The sequence below is a fragment of the Pseudophryne corroboree genome, chromosome 5, assembly GCF_028390025.1.
Source record: "Pseudophryne corroboree isolate aPseCor3 chromosome 5, aPseCor3.hap2, whole genome shotgun sequence".
Taxonomy (NCBI): domain Eukaryota; kingdom Metazoa; phylum Chordata; class Amphibia; order Anura; family Myobatrachidae; genus Pseudophryne; species Pseudophryne corroboree.
In genome coordinates, this window is record NC_086448.1 from 330,990,815 (window position 1) to 331,009,416 (window position 18,602).

The following is an 18,602-nucleotide window of genomic DNA, read 5'->3' on the forward strand; positions in this document are numbered from 1 at the left end:
TATTTTACTGAAATGAGTTGTTCTAAAGTGGTTTTACCTTGATAAAAATGAGATTTTCACAGTTGCACATCTACGTGTACTTCTAGTATGGAGGTGTACTTTAAAGTGTGCTGTGAAGACAATTCCAGCCCTCCAGTACAAAACCAAGGGGTTTTTATCACACTTCTTCTGTTTGATGCCTTGCCAAGTTTACTTTCATAATATTTCCATCCACATTTGTCAAAAATTAGCACTAAAATCCTTAAGCAACTGAATGCCCATATCATCCAGTCCTCAAATGCCACCAAATGGTCCTGTTTTGTGACATTCTTTATTCATGCCCAGGTTTGTTAATGTATGTTGCTGGGACAGTAATTATTCCACCTGCTTCCACACAAAAAAATCCTGAAAACACAACCTGATGGTGATACTTGAGGGTTGGAGCTGAGAATCCTTGATCTATTACATTGATTACTGCAATCTCCTCCTTTCTAATGTTTCTTTTTACAGTCTATATAAAACTTTTCAACTAGGATCTCCTTCTACAATGTCTACAGCTGATACTATAGTTATATAATACGACACAGGGTATTAAATTGCGGGCATTTTCACCCATTTTTTTATCCATTTTCACCCATGCTGTTTAACTTTTTTTTTAGTCGAATTGTCATGAGCGAAAATTGCAACAAAAATGGTTGAAAATGTCTGTGAATTCACCAAAACACATCTATCAGCAGCAAATTTGCCAATACATGTGGTCTTCGCCAGTACTGGATTTATTGACCAGAAAAGTGCTGTTTTTTTTACTGGTCAAAAAAAAAGGAACTAATTGAATACACCCCTAAAACTGTTCTTTAGGTGCATCAACAGACTCAGTGGAACTCTCACTTAAAGATGGGAGTCCATTCTTTTAAATGTTTTGCACAGATACCACCATACACTAAACAAAAGTGTTGAGAAGCCCAGAGATGAGAGGGTTTTAATACCAAAAATGCCCCTACCCTGGCATCAATAAACACAGGATACCCTCATTTGATGCAGTACTGTAGACAGTCTAATTTCCCCAATGGCCATTGTTGGGCTACAGTACCATGTTATTCCTACAAAGTTTATGCATTTCATTCAAAAATATATATTATTATTAATTATAAGGGAAGCAGTTGGCTTCCTGACCGATGGGATCCCGGAGGTCAATATACCGGCGCCGGGATCCCGAAGGAGGACGCGATGCCGGCGTCAACATACCGATGCCGCTCGGGATGCCGGCATCACATTACCAACATCCGGCATCCAGAATGACCTCACAGCAGAACGTGCTGGCGTCCTCTGTGGGAGGGGGGGTAGGTTTAGGCAGGAGAAGGGAGGTTAGTGTTAGGGATCAGGGACGGGAAGGTTAGGGTTAGGAACTGGGGAGGGAGGGTTAGGTTTAGGCACTAAGAGGGGGAGGTTAGGGTTAGGCATAAAGCAGGGAGGGTTAGGTTTAGGCAGCGGGGAAGAGCACCACCGGGGAGGGTTAGGATTTGGCACCTCCAAGGGAGGGTTAGGGTAGGAAAAAGGTGAGGGTTAGGGACCTCAATGAGGGGCTGTTGGGATTCTAATGGATGGGATTCCGCTGTCGGTATACTGACAACTGCCATCCCATCCATCAGCAGATCATACTGATCCCATTTATAATATTAAGTGCATATTTTATTGTAAAAACGTTGAGTGTAAAATCCTGCTTTCTGCTGTTTTAGAAAGGTAGATAAATACCAAAACAATAACCACAAAGTCTTTTTGGTAGTGGTTAGAAAAATAATACCCACATTTGCTTTTGGTTCACTTTCTTGCTATTTCAATAGTACTAAACATTTTTTGGCCATTTCAGGAAGATTTTTATTGCGCTATATAAACAAACTAACCCTATTTTTGGAAAATTAAACGTCTTCTGAAAAAAACAGTTGCAATTTGTGTGAGTGAAAATGACTGCACAATAAATGACTGATACTGAAGATGGATTGTGAACAGGCCAATAAAATTATAAAAATAGACTCAGCAAACAGTATACAGTACATGATAAAAGCCTCAGCGGCGAAGATAGTTACTAAAGACATTTTTCTACATATTGACCAATATATTTTTTTATAAACCTTGAGATGTCATTTCAGAATTTATCAATGTCAACCCCACTCTCATCCCTTTTATTCTGGAATGCTACCCATTATTTTACCATCATTCATTCTAGATCAGGGGGGCACAAACTTTTTTGGTGCAAGAGTATTTCTTAGTTAGAGATTGCTCATTTAAAGGATCTCCAATAATCCATCTCTGCCCAGTAACAACACATTCTCTCCATTCTCTCTTCTCCCACCGGTAGCAGCAGGTCTGCATATTGCATATAACTTTTCTACACTATTAACAAGCTTATCCCAAAGTTATATCTATTGTACAGTAAAACTACAGTGAATTTTGAAATGTTAGCACTTGTTTTTTTCCCAACATCTGTGTACAATACATCTGTAAATACATTAATAGATTGTAAACTGTCCTGGCAGGTGGGAGGGGCCCTTTCCCTTTAATATTCTTATATTTAAAACTACTAAAGTTGTTTTCAATGCTTCCCTTTAACAACCTCTTCAGTACTATGTACATGAAAAGGGTATACATTCGAGATACTGGCTGTCGGAATCCCGGCAATCGGAATACTGATGCCGAAATCCTGACACCTCTCAGAATACCGACGTTGGAATCCCAAACAGGTCAACATCTCAACATCAGAATCCTGACAGCCAGATTCCCCGGGACGATTGTGGTTTAGCTGCGGGTGGGATTAGGTTTAGGTGCTACCCTGGGGTGGTTAGAGTTAAGCACTAAAGGGGGAGGTAATGATTAGAGAGCAGTAAGGCAGGGTTTAGGTAGGGGGTGTTAGAATACTTACCACGCAATTGTCGGTATCACGACCATCGGCATCAGTGTTATGACCACCGACATCCCATCTGCTAGTCACTTATACCAATCCCCATGAAAAGTGCTAAGGAAAGGCCCCAATAATCCTAAGAACTGCAGGAGTTCAGATAGGGGAAAAACTCACCTTAAAAAGCCCTCCATGAAGTAGAGATTTATCAAAGCTTGGATAGAGAAAAAGTGCAAAGAGATAAAGTACCATCCAATCTGCTCCAAACTGTCATTCTTCTGTAAACTTTATCTCTCTCCAAGCTTTGATAAATCTCTCCCAAAGCCCTGCCTCCTTACAGTTAAAACATTGCAGGCATTTGTTATGTGCCAAGGAAAGGGGGGAAACTTTTAGACAACACTTTCTCCACAATCCTGGCACCCACAGACTCCTGGGTACATTTCTTTGAAAGACGGAAGTCTAATTATTAATTACAATAAATAAATGTCAAAAGATGTTTATAACTGATATGAACAGTTTTCATGAAATATTTGTTTTTACATAGTACTTAACTGAATATGTCAACACTAGTATTTTGGACTCGTCATCATTAGCTGTCAAATGTATATAAGACATGGGGGTCTATTTAATAAACTAAAAAAAAGGCTTTTCATTTCTATATCAGATCCATCAGAACGTCTGTCCTAAAGATGGGGAGGCACTCGATATTCCGGCTGTCGGGATCCCAGCGCTCAGCATACCGATGCTAGGATCCCGACATCCGGTATACCGACAAATATCCTCCCTCTTGGGGTGTCCACGACACCCCTGGAGGGAGGATAAATAGTGTGGTGTGCGTGGACTCTTTTGCGCTCACCCCACTGCCGGCATTTCGGAAGGCGGGATCGTGGCGCCGGGATCCCGACAGCCTGCCAATCGTAGTAGACCCCTAAAGATGTGGTATGAGCTTTAGCTGTTTGAAGTAGGGCAGTAATAAATTACTGCAGTGGGATATACGTATATTGATTATATTATTACATTATCAATATTATAATTAAACCTTCATTATACACCTAAATTATATTAAACCTTCATTATACATATATCTAAGAAAAAATCAATTTTGAGGTTTTGTGAATCTTTAATCCATCTTAATGCGAGTTTTGGATACCAAATACCTTATCTTCTTAAAAATGATATTCCATTACTTATAGGCTGCAAAAAGCAGCTTCATACTGTAGCGCAGGGTCATTAGATTCTGTCACCAACCAGCAGCCAGCTGATAAATTGTTTACTTTACTTTCTTCTATCAACGCGTCCGAAGCAAATCTTCTGTTTCCAGTGGTGCATGTTTCAAGTTCAGCTGTAAATTCAATCTGAATGTTGAAATAAATCCATTTTGGCAAAGGTTTCTGCCACAAAAAGTATTTTTGTAAAAAAAAATGTAGAGCTTTAGAAATGGCAAAGCCAGTTAGAACACTTTCCTGTGCCACCATATTAAATTAGAAACATCTGTTTTATTTATACAATTGTTCAAATAGTTTAAAGGATAAAAACCTAAAAAATAATACATAAACCTTATAGCAAAAAATATACATATAATAAATTGTCTTTCTTTGCTTATATAAATGATGTATAATTTTGTATTTATATTTATATATATATATATCATATTTATATTAGTTGCTTGTTTCTGTGTGTGAATGTGTCGGCATTTAATAATTTTACAAGTTCTGTGTTCAAACAGTCGAGTCCTTCATTGGCTGAGAGCTTTGAAAAAAAAAACCCATCAGCATTTAAGAGTTCTTGATGAAAGATTTGTGTCACCGCTGTGGACAGAGAGCTGGTTTGATGCATTTTCCTCTGTGAAGTACTAAATTAGCAGGGCAGTGACAGCCAGCCACACAAGGTCTACTGCACGGACCAATTTCATTCCAGTTTTCACATGTCTTAAGGCATCCTGGACCACAGGTGTCATATACTGCTCCATGTTTACATTGGATTGCTGGAAGAAAACAAAATGCTACTATTAACATACCATTTTCACAGATTCAGGAAGATCTAGCAAGTATTCTCTACAGTAAACATTGACTTAATGCATGTTAATGCATTTCAGGGTATAAATGCAATATTCTAAACTACAGATGTGTCTTTAAAAATCTAGCATCAATATGTCACACAGCGCGAGTCTCCCAACATTTGAGCCGCCTTGAGAGGTGTAGCATACCGTCTTTTTCTATCAATTGTGCATCTAACTTGCTTTACAGACCCAGTCAAACACCACTCATGGTGTACTAAAGATGCTGGGCTGCAACTTTAACTGTACAAGAATTAGTTTTACACACGTACAAAGTCATAGATGAACGGAACCTTGGGTGAGATGAAGCAGTGACCTCAGCACCGTAGCACTTTGTGTACAGATTCAGACTCATCTGCATGCAGATGTACAAGTGCTGCATATCAGCTTGATCCATGTAATCTAGCAAAGTAGTTTTGTCAATTTCAGTTGTTCTATGTATGCACACTTTGAGAGAGAAAGGAGCTTGGTGTGGCCATATCACCCAGGACCAGGTTTGGTGTGACTAAAGCCACATTGTATGTGGACACTTCTGTACTCTGTATCAAATGAGCTCATAGGGAAGGGTAGATGAGAGCAGCATAGCACTTTGGAAGCACCAGCCATGCCCCTGAGAAACCAGGCATTTCTCACATGATACAAACAATACAAAAGTCAAGTGCACCCTAAACAGCTTAAAGTCCTAATAAATGAATGGTGTCAGCTAACATCCAAAAGTTAAACCAGTATATAAAAAATCACTACTGGGTCACAAAGCGCTATATTAGGTAAATGTAATTCTGTGATCCTTCAGCAGCGTCTCTCTTGGTCACAGTTACATCAGTGGATAACAGTCAAAGAGAAGGAAAAAAACACACAATATTGTAATACTGTGATGAAACTAGTTCAAATGATTGTGGCATGTATTGTGGGGCCCGTACCCGATATATAGGTCTACTCAATCTTGTAGACTGACCAGGATTTCATAAAATTGATCATGCCCACTGCATACTTTGGTCTCTTTGTCTCTCATTCTATACTCCTCAATGCACAATACATAAAAGAGAGAAAAACGCTCAAGCTAGTGGAATAAAAGATTTAATCCACAAATAAGGAAGGATCACAGAATTACATTTACCGAATATAGCGCTTTGGAACCCAGTGGTGACTTTTTTGTATACTTTACTCACATGGTGTGTGCATGATTCAACATGACGTCCACGCCTCCTTTTCACGTGTTTCAGTTGTTATTTGCCCAAATATCCACTTAAATAAAATATTTTGCTGTTTAAAGATTGTCTAATGTAGTCTATTATTCCTATTAGTATCCCACATTACGTCTCAACATTATAATTACACAAAACAGAAATGTTTAATTTTGTGGTGTTTGCACAAGAGAGTCCATTGTTTTTAATTATTATCAATTTTAACATTAACCAAAGCAAATTTATTCAAGTTCAAAGTATCATTTGTTTTACAAGTCTTATATGTAAGATAAATGCCAGGTTTATATATAGGCTTATGATACCATCAATAAGCTTATGGAAAAAAACAAACCTTGCAACAATAACTTGCTTGGTGAGATTATATAAATTCTGAGCAATAAAATGCATCTATGTCAACATGTTTTGAATATTCTTGTTTCTTAAATTTAAAAGCCACCAGGGCATCATAAAGAATAAATTGTTACTTGGGCATTCTGCCAAAGAGCACAGGAGATCCATAGGGAAAGGCAGAACAGTTGAAGTAGCTGCAAGAGGTTAACTTACAAAATGGCCAAAGCAAATGAAACATTGTGAACGTGTGATTTACTTAGGGCAGAGGCTGCAATGATGTAACGCTAACTTTGTGTAGTTTACTTTTACAATGTCATAAATGTTTTATTTACGCAGACACTGTCATTTAGTTCGTAAACAGAAAAAATGCTTTGTCTCACAGCCACGTAGTTTTACAATTGGCCTATTTATTAAACAGTGTCATAAATCCAGAGAAAATAGCTGTCATTGAAATATTATGATCCAACTATATTTGCTGTTTATTAACACAGTAATGGCAGGGATACATATCATGGATATCTCTAGAGTTTACTAAAGTTTCAATCACTACAGCCATCTCCATATTTCTCTATGGATACAGCAATTTGGGGCTATTTATTTATTTATTAACAGTTTCTTATATAGCTCAGCAAATTCCTTTGCGCTTTACAATTTAATAAGCTTTGCTTTATGAGGTTTGTTTACAGTAGCTAACACCATCTGCAGATATTAGGCTGTTTATACCGTGGGAAAAACTGTCCGGAAAGGGATCTCCTGATCCGTACTCTGTAGGTTGAATGCTCCTCCCTCTTCTCAATGATCTTTATTTTTGTATGTATGGCCTGATTGCCGTGTATGTGCAGTGGCAAGGTCAGGTCAAAATATATAATTACTGTGAAATTGAAAGCTATTACTTAAGTGTAAACACTTCACTGTCACAGCATACTGGATGCGAGAATTCAATGTCTCGGGGGAGCTTTCCCCCATAGGAAATAACTCTTGTCGCTGCAAACATTGGTGATAGATGACATTTAATAGGGCATTTATGATAAACATACCCCTTTATCACAATTTAAAATAGCTATGCCATTTCATCTATTAGAACATAACTCTATTAGAAAGACAGAATGGAAGATCTCTGACATCATTCATATTCAATAGGTATACAAGTTCACTTATTGTTGCTGATATTCAAAGGCTTCTACATGTCTATGTTAACATGGAGAGTAACACTGATAATATTATACCTTTCACACCCTAATAAATGACAGACACACATTAGTCAGATAAGTCTTCCCCATTTGGATCCCCTAACTTACATGACACCATCATGGATCCCTAAAATTACTTCTAATAAAATTTTCTTAAAGAATGTTAAAACTAATAGCATTGTGTATTTTTCAAATTCAGTAGTAACCTGATTTAACATAAATATTGTATTGGTGTAATCATCATCATCATCATCATCCTCCTCGTATATATAACTCACAAAACTTATTGGACCTTCTTCAGTCAGGCTTTCATTCCCAACATTCCACAGAGACAGCACTGACTAAAGTAGTGAATAATCTGATCACTGCTAAGCCTAAAGTCCATTACTCCCGTCTTATTCTTCTAGAACTCTCAGCTGCTGTTGACACTGTTGACCACTCTCTTCTTATACAAACACTACAATCCCTAGGTCTACAAGACACAGCCCTTTATTGGTTTTCATCCTACCTATATGATCACTCTTTCAGTATTCGCTTCTCTGATTTCATCTCCTCTTCGCTACCTATATCAGTTGGAGTACCGCAAGGCTCAGTCTTAAGCCCTCTGCTTTTCTCAATTTATACCTTTTCTCTTGGCAAACTAATCAGCTCCTTTGGATTTCAGTATCATCTGTACATGGATGAGACTCAAGCATACCTACCCCCCCACACAGATTTGTCACCATTGGTATCGGTCTGTGTCACTGAATGCCTTTCTGTCATTTCATCTTTTATGTCACCTCGCCACCTTAAACTTAATGTTACCAAAACAGAATTAATTATATTTCCAATGGCCAATAATAGTTACCAACCTAATATCTCTACCACTGTTGATAACTTGATAATGAACCCTATATCACAAGCTTGCACTCATTATCTCTGCATTGATTATTGCAATAGTCTCCTTATTGGTCTTATTAAAAACAGAATCTCACCACTACAATTCATTGTGAATACATCTGCAAGGCTAATCTTCCTCACTTAATGTTCATCATCTGCTGATCCTCTCTGTCAGTTTCTCCATTGGTTGCCTTTATGTTAACGTATCCAATATAAAATACTTTTACTTACATATAAGGCTTTTACCCAAACTACACCAACATACATCTCTTATCTTATCTCAAAATATCTCCCTACTCAAGCGCTCCGCTCTGCACAGGATCTGCAAATCTCTTCCATATGCATTACTCGCTCCCATTCACGATTGCAGGACTTCGTTCGGGCTGAACCTACTCTGTGGAATGCCCTCTCATGTACAATAAGACTCTCCTCTTGTCTCCAAACCTTAAAGCGTTCCCTGAAAACTCACCTCAATGATGGAACTGCAAACATAACCTTCATAAACATTCATATATTATTATATTCTAATTCTATTGTACGGTTCACACATATCCTCACATATTTTCTTATTTTCTTCAATTTAACATCCTCCTGACCCCTGGTCAACATTGCTGTGTGACTACATCATACAACCAGGAAACTTTGCAATCTGGCTGGACAATTATGCAATAGATAGCATGGGATCAGTATGATTTCCTGATTGATGGGATGCCGGCATTTAGTCTACCGACAGCGGCATCCAGCCCATCAAAATCCTAACAGCCCCCCAGTAAGCCCCCCTACCTACAAAGCACTGCCGGCTGAACCCAATGGTTCAGTGTCACTGTTGGCAATAGGAGGGGGGACAAAGGCACATGAAGGAAGAAAACCCTGTTCATGTCAGTTTACAATTAGAATATAATAAGAATGTAATAATAAAAGAAAAATATATACGTTAAAATTGATGTGTAACACTTACACCTAATCATTCAAATACATGTATATAAGAACTTTGAATATGTTAAAAGGTGGAAATAAAGAGTGCTTTGTTTTTTGCATATTTGTGCTAAAACCTGTTTTACTGCTGCCTTAGTGTATCTAATTCTAGACATATATATAAGTAGGGTTGACAAATAATGACAGAGGAACAAACAGGACAAACAAATAAATTGGTTTGTGGATTTTGCCATGATGAGCTGTTTTATGCCAGTGGAATAACATGTGTTAAAAGTGTTTGAAAACTTGAATGAGAAAAATAAAAGGAAATATTGAATCCATCACAGCTATGCCTCACCCAGTTGTGGTTTATTTATTTTTTCAGTAATGAGGATTCTTCAAGCTGCTGTGTTTCAGCTGTCAGAATAAAATCGGATGTGGTGAAAAGGAAGTAAAGACTTTAGGTAGACAGATGTTTGCTGTGTATACGCGATCAAGCAGATGTGAGAAAAAAAGGTTTTGAGTCCTGTTAAAAATAGGAGGCGAAAGGGACCACTGGCACACTTAAGCATGAGCTGTTATTCAATTCAATTAAAATTAACACCTTCTAGCAATGAAGAATGCCATTGCATAGCCAAATACAACAAACCATAAAAATCCTTAAGAAAAGCTCAATATAGCTCTCAAGTGGCCTGACCAGTTGCATGCGTCTCTTTAGAAGTCACCCAATCTGCAGATGTATTTATTACCCCATTCATGTTCTATTATCTTCTGCCTAGCTGACCTAACAATTTTAATTTCCATCATATTTGTTTTGGGTTTCTGGTGGCAAAAAATCCCATCAAACAAATTGAAAACCAATTGCAAGTGGATATGCTCAGCAAGTATAAGTAAATATCTTCCATGTATTACAACTGCTTAAATAATGTATAACTTATTGCATCACAAAAAAAATATATAACAGAACTTCAATTAACATTTTGGCTGGTATTGACACACCTCTCTGCGATATGAAGAGGTCTGAAAATATTTTTAATGAAATTCACTAGCTCACACATTTAGGAAAAGTGCTATTAAAAACCTTGTAGCGCCTATTCTTTGCAATGTCCTCCATCATGGCCAGCTTTGAACAATTTGGTACCCTAGGCAAAATTTTAACTGGTGCCCCTCACCATGCCTGCAAGCCTACCACCCATCTGCATGTCATGGACCTAATTACGGACACCCTGGTGATCTAAGGTAGTAATGAGGAAAGGGTGTTCCATTTGAACCTCACCCACTCTGCTGACTATGGTGGGCACGAGGGATAGCCTCTATGCTGTCTCTTCCCCAAATGGGTCAGCACCGCTCTTCAGCTTGCCAAGCACTGGATACTATTTTGCCTCAGTATTAGAACATTTTCACGAGCCCAGAGGCACCCTGGCATTTTTTGACTTGACCTGGCATCTTCTGTCTTTCGCATATCTATTCTATACTCCTCCTCCACTGTCATACTTACTTTACACTGCTCATGCTGGCTAATAAAGCCAAAGCAAATAGTCGTGATCTATAAGCAATAAGCAACAATTAACTTTTAGCCAGCGCCAAATTTGAGAAGCTATAGTGGTTCCTCCATCCAATGCCCAGTCCCAACACCAGCCACAGATCTATACACCAAACTGGTCTCAGGACAGTCTGGCAGTAACCCAGAACAGGTGGTAATGCTAGGTGCCTCCCCTGGACCTAGGTCTTCCCGGGCAAGTGCCTATGTTGCCTTTGCCGGGGCCGGCCCTCTCCATGTTGCCAGACTTTTCTTTAATCTTCACACTTCTAACGGATCTTTGAAAACTCCTCAGTGATGGAGAATTGCTTGAAGTGTAAAGCATCATCTACTCCTTTTTCCCACACTACTATTAATGATCTATAGTAAATAAGACAAAATCTTTAAAACTAAAAACTAACTGATATATGGCAATGTTTTAAATAATATTCGACTATTTTGTAATTCCTTTATATTTAGAGGCTCATACAGTATATGTTAAGCTGCAGCTTTATTTAAAACTATGTAGGCTGTGCTGCAATTAAAAAGGATATGTCTTAAGCCAGCAGTATTTATTAATTGCAGTAATCTTTCTGCCATATATAAACTGGACTGGTACAATAAATTATATTTTGGCAAGCTAGAGAAAAACAATGAATTTCTTCGAAATGACTAACAATAATTTAATTGCATTAATCTGACTTTGTGAAAAAGCGCTTAATAAGCCTGAATAATATAATGTAATGTAGAAGTAAATAAATAAAGCAGAATATACTATGTTTTGTCACTATACCAATGCCGGGATCCCGAAAGGTGAACAGCCCGCCATTCAGCATGCCCATATACATCCATAGAGTGGGAAAAGAACCTACGGCGAGCGCAGCGAGCCATACAACCTGATGTGTGGTGAGCGCAGCGAGCCCGCCATGGGCTTTAATGTGCTCGCCTCTCCCGCCGGCCGTCTAAAAGCCGGGATCCCGCCGTCGATATGGTGACCGGCGGTTTCCCTACCGCTGGTAATGCAAACCAAACCTGTTTGTACTACTTATTAATCAGAATACATTACATTTATTTAAGCTGAAAGCAGCTATGTAATTTGACTGTTGATGCTACATTACCACCCATGTGGAAGAACATGTATGCAATGTTAAAATGATTGAGGAAGGGCGTGCAATCAGTAGCTGCACTCTGCCCCATACTCTCCTCTCTCAGCATCACGCAGTCAAGGATGTCTGGCAATCATAACCACAGAGCCCTATGGAACACTAGATATTTCTACCAATGTAGAAGCAATTGCATGAAATTTGTTTTACCTGACCATTGGGCTTGATTCACTGTGAGTGTGTATATTATTACATTCAAATTAACATAGATTTTGCTTTATGTCTCCAGCAAGCTAACTTCCTAATTCACACCGAATCTAAATGTAGCTTGTTATGGTTTTCATTAAAGATGTGTGGCTGGCACTTTTCGTGTTTTGTGTTTTGGTTTTGGTTCTAATTCCACTTTCGTGTTTTGGTTTTGGCTTGGTTTTGCCAAAAACATCCTTTCGGGTTTGGTTTTGGTTTTAGATCTGGATGATTTTTGAAAAAAACATAAAAACAGCTAAAATCACAGAATTTGGGGGTAATTTTGCTCCTACGGTATTATTAACCTCAATAACATTCATTTCCACTCATTTCCAGTCTATTCTGAACACTGAACACCTCACAATATTGTTTTTAGGCCTAAAAGTTGCACCGAGGTGGCTGTATGACTAAGCTAAGCGACACAAGTGTGCGGCACAAACACCTGGCTCATCTAGGAGTGGCACTGCAGTTGCAGACAAGATAGCACTATTCAAAAACTAGTCCCCAAACAGCACATGATGCAAAGAAGAAAAAGAGGTGCAATTAGGTAGCTGGATGGCCAAGCTAAGCGACACAAGTGTGCGGCACAAACACCTGGCCCATCTAGGAGTGCCACTGCAGTGGCAGACAGGATGGCAGATTTAAAGAATAGGCCCCAAACAGCACATGATGCAAAGAAGAAAAAGAGGTGCAATGAGGTAGCTGTATGACTAAGCTAAGCGACACAAGTGTGCGGCACAAACACCTGGCCCATCTAGGAGTGGCACTGCAGTGGCAGACAGAATGGCACTTAAAAAAACTAGTCCCCAAACAGCACATGATGCAAAGAAGAAAAAGAGGTGCAAGATGGAATTGTCCTTGGGTCCTCCCACCCACCCTTATGTTGTATAAACAGGAGATGCACACTTTAACAAACCAATCATTTCAGCAACAGGGTCTGCCACACGACTGTGGATGAAATGACTGGTTTGTTTGGGCCCCCACCAAAAAAAAAAGCAATCAATATCCCTTGCACAAACTGGCTCTACAGAAGCAAGATGTCGACCTCATCCTCCGATTCCTCACCCCTTTCACTGTGTACATCCTCCTCCTCACAGAGTATTAATTCGTCCCCACTGGAATCCACCATCACAGATCCCTGTGTACTTTCTGGAGGTAATTGCTGGTAAAGGTCTTCCTGAAGGAATTTATAATTCATTTTGATAAACATCATCTTCTCCACATTTTGTGGAAGTAACCTCCTACGCCGATAGCTGACAAGGGTATCGGCTGCACTAAACACTCTTTCGGAGTACACACTGGAGGGGGGGCAACTTAGGTAAAATAAAGCCAGTTTGTGCAATGGCATCCAAATTGCCTCTTTTTCCTGCCAGTATACATACAGTCCGTGCCTACTTGGATGCTGTCACTCAAATAATTCTCCACCATTCTTTCAATGGTGACAGAATCATATGCAGTGCCATTTGACATCTCAGTAATCATTGGCAGGTCCTTCAGTCCGGACCAGATGTCAGCTTTCGCTCCTGACTGCCCTGCATCACCGCCACCGGGTGGGCTAGGAAATCTTCTCCTTCTCCTTGCAGCCCCAGTGGTGGGAGAAATTAAAGGACGAGCTGTTGACGGGTCACGTTCCGCTTGACTTGACAATTTACTAACCAGCAGGTCTTTGCACCTCTGCACACTTGTGTCTGCTTGAAAGAGAGATACAACGTAGGCTTTAAACCTAGGATCGAGTACGGTGGCCAAAATGTAGTGCTCTGATTTCAACAGATTGACCACCCTTGAATCCTGGCAAAGCGAATGAAGGGCTCTGTCCACAAGTCCCACATAGTTTGCGGAATCGCTCTGTCTTAGCTCCTCCTTCAATTGCTCCAGCTGCTTCTGCAAAAGCCTGATGAGGGGAATGACCTGACTCAAGCTGGCAGTGTCTGAACTGACTTCACATGTGGCAAGTTCGAAGGGTTGGAGAACCTTGCACAAGATGGAAATCATTCTCCACTGCGCTTGAGTAAGGTGCATTACCCCTCCTTTGCCTATATCGTAGGTGGATGTATAGGCTTTAATGGCCTTTTGCTGCTCCTCCATCCTCTGAAGCATATAGAGTGTTGAATTCCACCTTGTTACCACCTCTTGCTTCAGTTGATGGCAGGGCAGGTTCAGGAGTGTTTGCTGGCGCTCCAGTCTTTTGCATGCAGTGGCAGAATGCCGAAAGTGGCCCGTAATTTTTCGGCCTACCAACAGCATCTCCTGCACACCCCTGTCATTTTTCAAAAATGTCTGCACCACCAAACTAATTGTATGTGTAAAACATGGGACATGCTGGAATTTGCCCAGATGTAATGCACGCACAATATTGGTGGCATTGTCCGATATCACAAATCCCCATGAGAGTCCAATTGGGGTAAGCCATTCTGCAATGATGTTCCTCAGTTTCTGTAAGAGGTTGTCAGCTGTGTGCCTCTTACAGAAAGTGGTGATACATAGTGTAGCATGCCTAGGAACGGGTTGGCGTTTGTGAGATGCTGCTACTGGTGCCGCTGCTGTTGTTGTTCCTGCGGGAGGCAATACATCTACCCAGTGGTCTATCACTGTCATATAGTCCTTAGTCTGCCCTGTTCCACTTGTACACATGTCCTTGGTTAAGTGGACACTGGATACAACTGCATTTTGTAGGACACTGGTGACTCTTTTTCTGACGTCTGTGTACTTTCTCGGTATCGCCTGCCTAGAGAAGTGGAACCTAGATGGGATTTGATACCGGGGACACAGTACCTCCAAAAATTCTCTAAGTCCCACTGAACTAATAGCGGATACCGGACGCATGTCTAACACCAACATAGCTGTCAAGGCCTCAGTTATCCACTTTGCAAAAGGATGATTGCTATCAATTTTAATCTTCCTCACAAAGGACTGTTGGAAAGTCAATTGCTTACTGGAAGTAGTACAAGCGGTCTTCCGACTTCCCCTCTGGGATGACAATCAACTCCGAGCAGCTACAACAGCAGCAGCGGCAGCAACAGCAGGCGTATTACTCAAGGATCCTCCGGAGGAATCGCGGTTAGGAGAGGACTCCTCAGTTTTGACAGTGACATGGCCTTCTGGACTACTGACATTCCTGATCGAGGAGGAAGTTGATGTTGAGGGAGTTGGTGGTGTGGCTTGCAGGAGCTTGGGTACAGGAGGAAGAAGGGATTTAGGTGTCAGTGGACTGCTTAGGCTCTTACCCAAAGTTTCACAACTTGACACTGACTTATAATGAATGCGCTGCAGGTGACGTATAAGGGAGGATGTTCCTAGGTGGTTAACATCCTTACCCCTACTTATTACAGATTGACAGAGGCAACACATGGCTTGACACCTGTTGTCCGGATTTGTGGAGAAATAATTCCACACCAAAGAGGTGGCTTTTTTGGTAGTTTGCCCAGGCATCACAATGGGCTTCTTCATCCCATGGACAACAGGTGTCTCCCCAGATGCCTGACTTAAACAAACCACATCACCATCAGAATACGCATCGTCAACTTCCTCATCAGCACCAGCAACACCCATATCCTCATCCAGGTGTATTTCAACAGTGACATCTTCAATTTCAATATCAGGAACTGGACTGTGGGTGCTCCTTCCAGCACTTGCAGGGGGCGTGCAAATGGTGGAAGGAGTCACCTCTTCCCATCCAGTGTTGGGAAGGTCAGGCATCGCAACCGCCGACACACTTGGACTCTCCTTGGGGAATTTGTGATACCATCTCGGAACGCACAGTTCTTATCTGTGTTCATTTCAGCTTAAAGAGGGGTACTCACGGAGCGATAGTCTAAGCAATCTGACTAGATTGCTTAGAATTTCAGCATGATCACTCCGTGTGTAGCCCCCTCAGCGATAGCGATGCGCGGCCCCGCACATCGCTATCGCTGCTGCTAGATTGGCCTGCAAGCAGGCCAATCTAGCGGGTCGCTCACTTCACCCGCTGGGTGAAATGAGCGACCCCCCTGTCTCCCCCCGCATGCTCAGCACAGATCGCGCTGTGCTGAGTGGCGGGAGAGATGTGTGCTGAGCAGTTCGCTCAGCACACATCTCTCCTGCATCGGCCCGTCTATATGGGCCTTAACTCTTTTCATTTTTCTAGCGGGAGGATGAGGGCTTCCATCGTCATGTGAAGCTTAACCACTTGCCATGAACATAGGTCAGGGCCTCAGCCGTTCCTTGCCACTCCGTGTCGTAAATGGCATATTGGCAAGTTTTTGGATCTTTTTACTGAACTTTGGCTTTTTGGATTTTACATGCCTTCTACTATCACATTGGGCATCGGCCTTGACAGACGACGTTGATGGCATTTCATAGTCTATGCCAAGGCTAGTGGCAGCAGCTTCAGCACTAGGAGGAAGTGGTTCTTAATCTTTCCCTATTTTACCCTCCAAATTTTTGTTCTCCATTATTTTTTGGGAGTTATATAAGACAATATGTGGCACAGGAATGACTGGAATGAATGATGGGCAGGACACTACCACTGGTCTGATACAGCACACACAGCAACACTGTAAGGGACTTGTTGTCATTATTATTATTATATGGCAACAGTGGACATATAGCAGCAGTGTATACCACTGTGGCTGCCTGGTCACTGGAATGACTGATGGCAAGGACATTAACACTGGTCTGATGCAGCACAACACAGCAACACTGTAAAGGACTTGTTGTTGTTATTATTATTATTATTATTATAATACGGCAGCAGTGGTCATATAGCAGCAGCGTATACCACTGTGACTGCCTCGTCACTGGAATGACTGATGGCCAGGACACTACCACTAGTCTGATGCAGCACAACACAGCAACACTGTAAGGGACTTGTTGTTGTTGTTGTTATTATTATTATATGGCAGCAGTGGACACATAGCAGCAGCGTATACCACTGTGCCTGCCTGGTCACTGGAATGACTGATGGCCAGGACACTACCACTGGTCTGATGCAGCACAACACAGCAACACTGTAAGGGACTTGTTGTTATTATTATTATATGGCAGCAGTGGACATATAGCAGCAGCGTATACCACTGCGACTGCCTCATCACTGGAATGACTGATGGCCAGGACACTACCACTGGTCTGATGCAGCACAACATAACAACACTGTAAGGGACTTGTTGTTGTTATTATTATTATTATTATTATTATTATACGGCAGCAGTGGACATATAGCAGCAGCGTATACCACTGTGACTGCCTCGTCACTGGAATGACTGATGGCACTACCACTTGTCTGATGCAGCACAACACAACAACACTGTAAGGGACTTGTTGTTGTTGTTGTTGTTGTTGTTGTTATTGTTATTATTATGATATGGCAGCAGTGGACATATAGCAGCAGCATATACCACTGTGACTGCCTTATCACTGGAATGACTGATGGCCAGGACACTACCACTGGTCTGATGCAGCACAACACAACAACACTGTAAGGGACTTGTTGTTGTTGTTGTTGTTGTTGTTATTGTTATTATTATGATATGGCAGCAGTGGACATATAGCAGCAGCATATACCACTGTGACTGCCTTATCACTGGAATGACTGATGGCCAGGACACTACCACTGGTCTGATGCAGCACAACACAGCAACACTGTAAGGGACTTGTTGTTGTTATTATTATTATTATTATATGGCAGCAGTGGATATATAGCAGCAGCGTATACCACTGTGACTGCCTGGTCACTGCAATGACTGATGGCCAGGACACTACCACTGGTCTGATGCATGACAACCCAGTAACACTGTAAGGGACTTTTTGCTGTTGTTATTATTATTATATGGCAGCAGCGGACATATAGCAGAGGCAGCGTATACCACTGTGACTGCCTCGTCACTTGAATGACTGATGGCCAGGACACTACCACTGGTTTGATGCAGCAAAACACAACAACACTGTAAGGGACTTATACAGCTACACTGGATATATGGCAGCAGAGGACACCACCACTGTGACTGGTCACTGGACTGATGCTGCACAAGACACTTACCCTGGTCTAATGCAGGACAACACAGCATCACTGAAAGGAACTTATACAGCTACACTGGATAAATGGCAGCTGAGGACACCACCACTGTGACTGGTCACTGGACTGATGCTGCACAAGAGAGACACTACCCCTGGTCTGATGCAAGACAACACAGCAAAACTGCAAGGGACTTATACAGCAGCCAGCAGCACTGGGGACATATAGCAGCAGAGGACACCAACACTGTGACTGGCTGGACTGATGCAGCACAATACACTGTCTACACTGGACTGGA

The 18,602-nt window shown here is 41.2% G+C and overlaps 1 protein-coding gene across 2 annotated transcripts in view; it reads right to left on the minus strand.

The window, feature by feature from the left end:
* Window positions 1-4,001: 4,001 nt before the first annotated feature.
* BMPER (BMP binding endothelial regulator) overlaps window positions 4,002-18,602 on the minus strand; it is a 432,288-nt gene continuing 417,687 nt past the window's right edge. Inside the window, exon 15 of one of the 2 annotated variants that reach the window (XM_063922535.1) lies at window positions 4,002-4,856. In XM_063922535.1, coding sequence (XP_063778605.1) covers window positions 4,675-4,856 — 182 coding nt within the window. In that variant the 3' untranslated portion in view covers window positions 4,002-4,674. The remainder of the gene's footprint in view (window positions 4,857-18,602) is intronic. The other variant, XM_063922537.1, reaches the window with a different exon arrangement.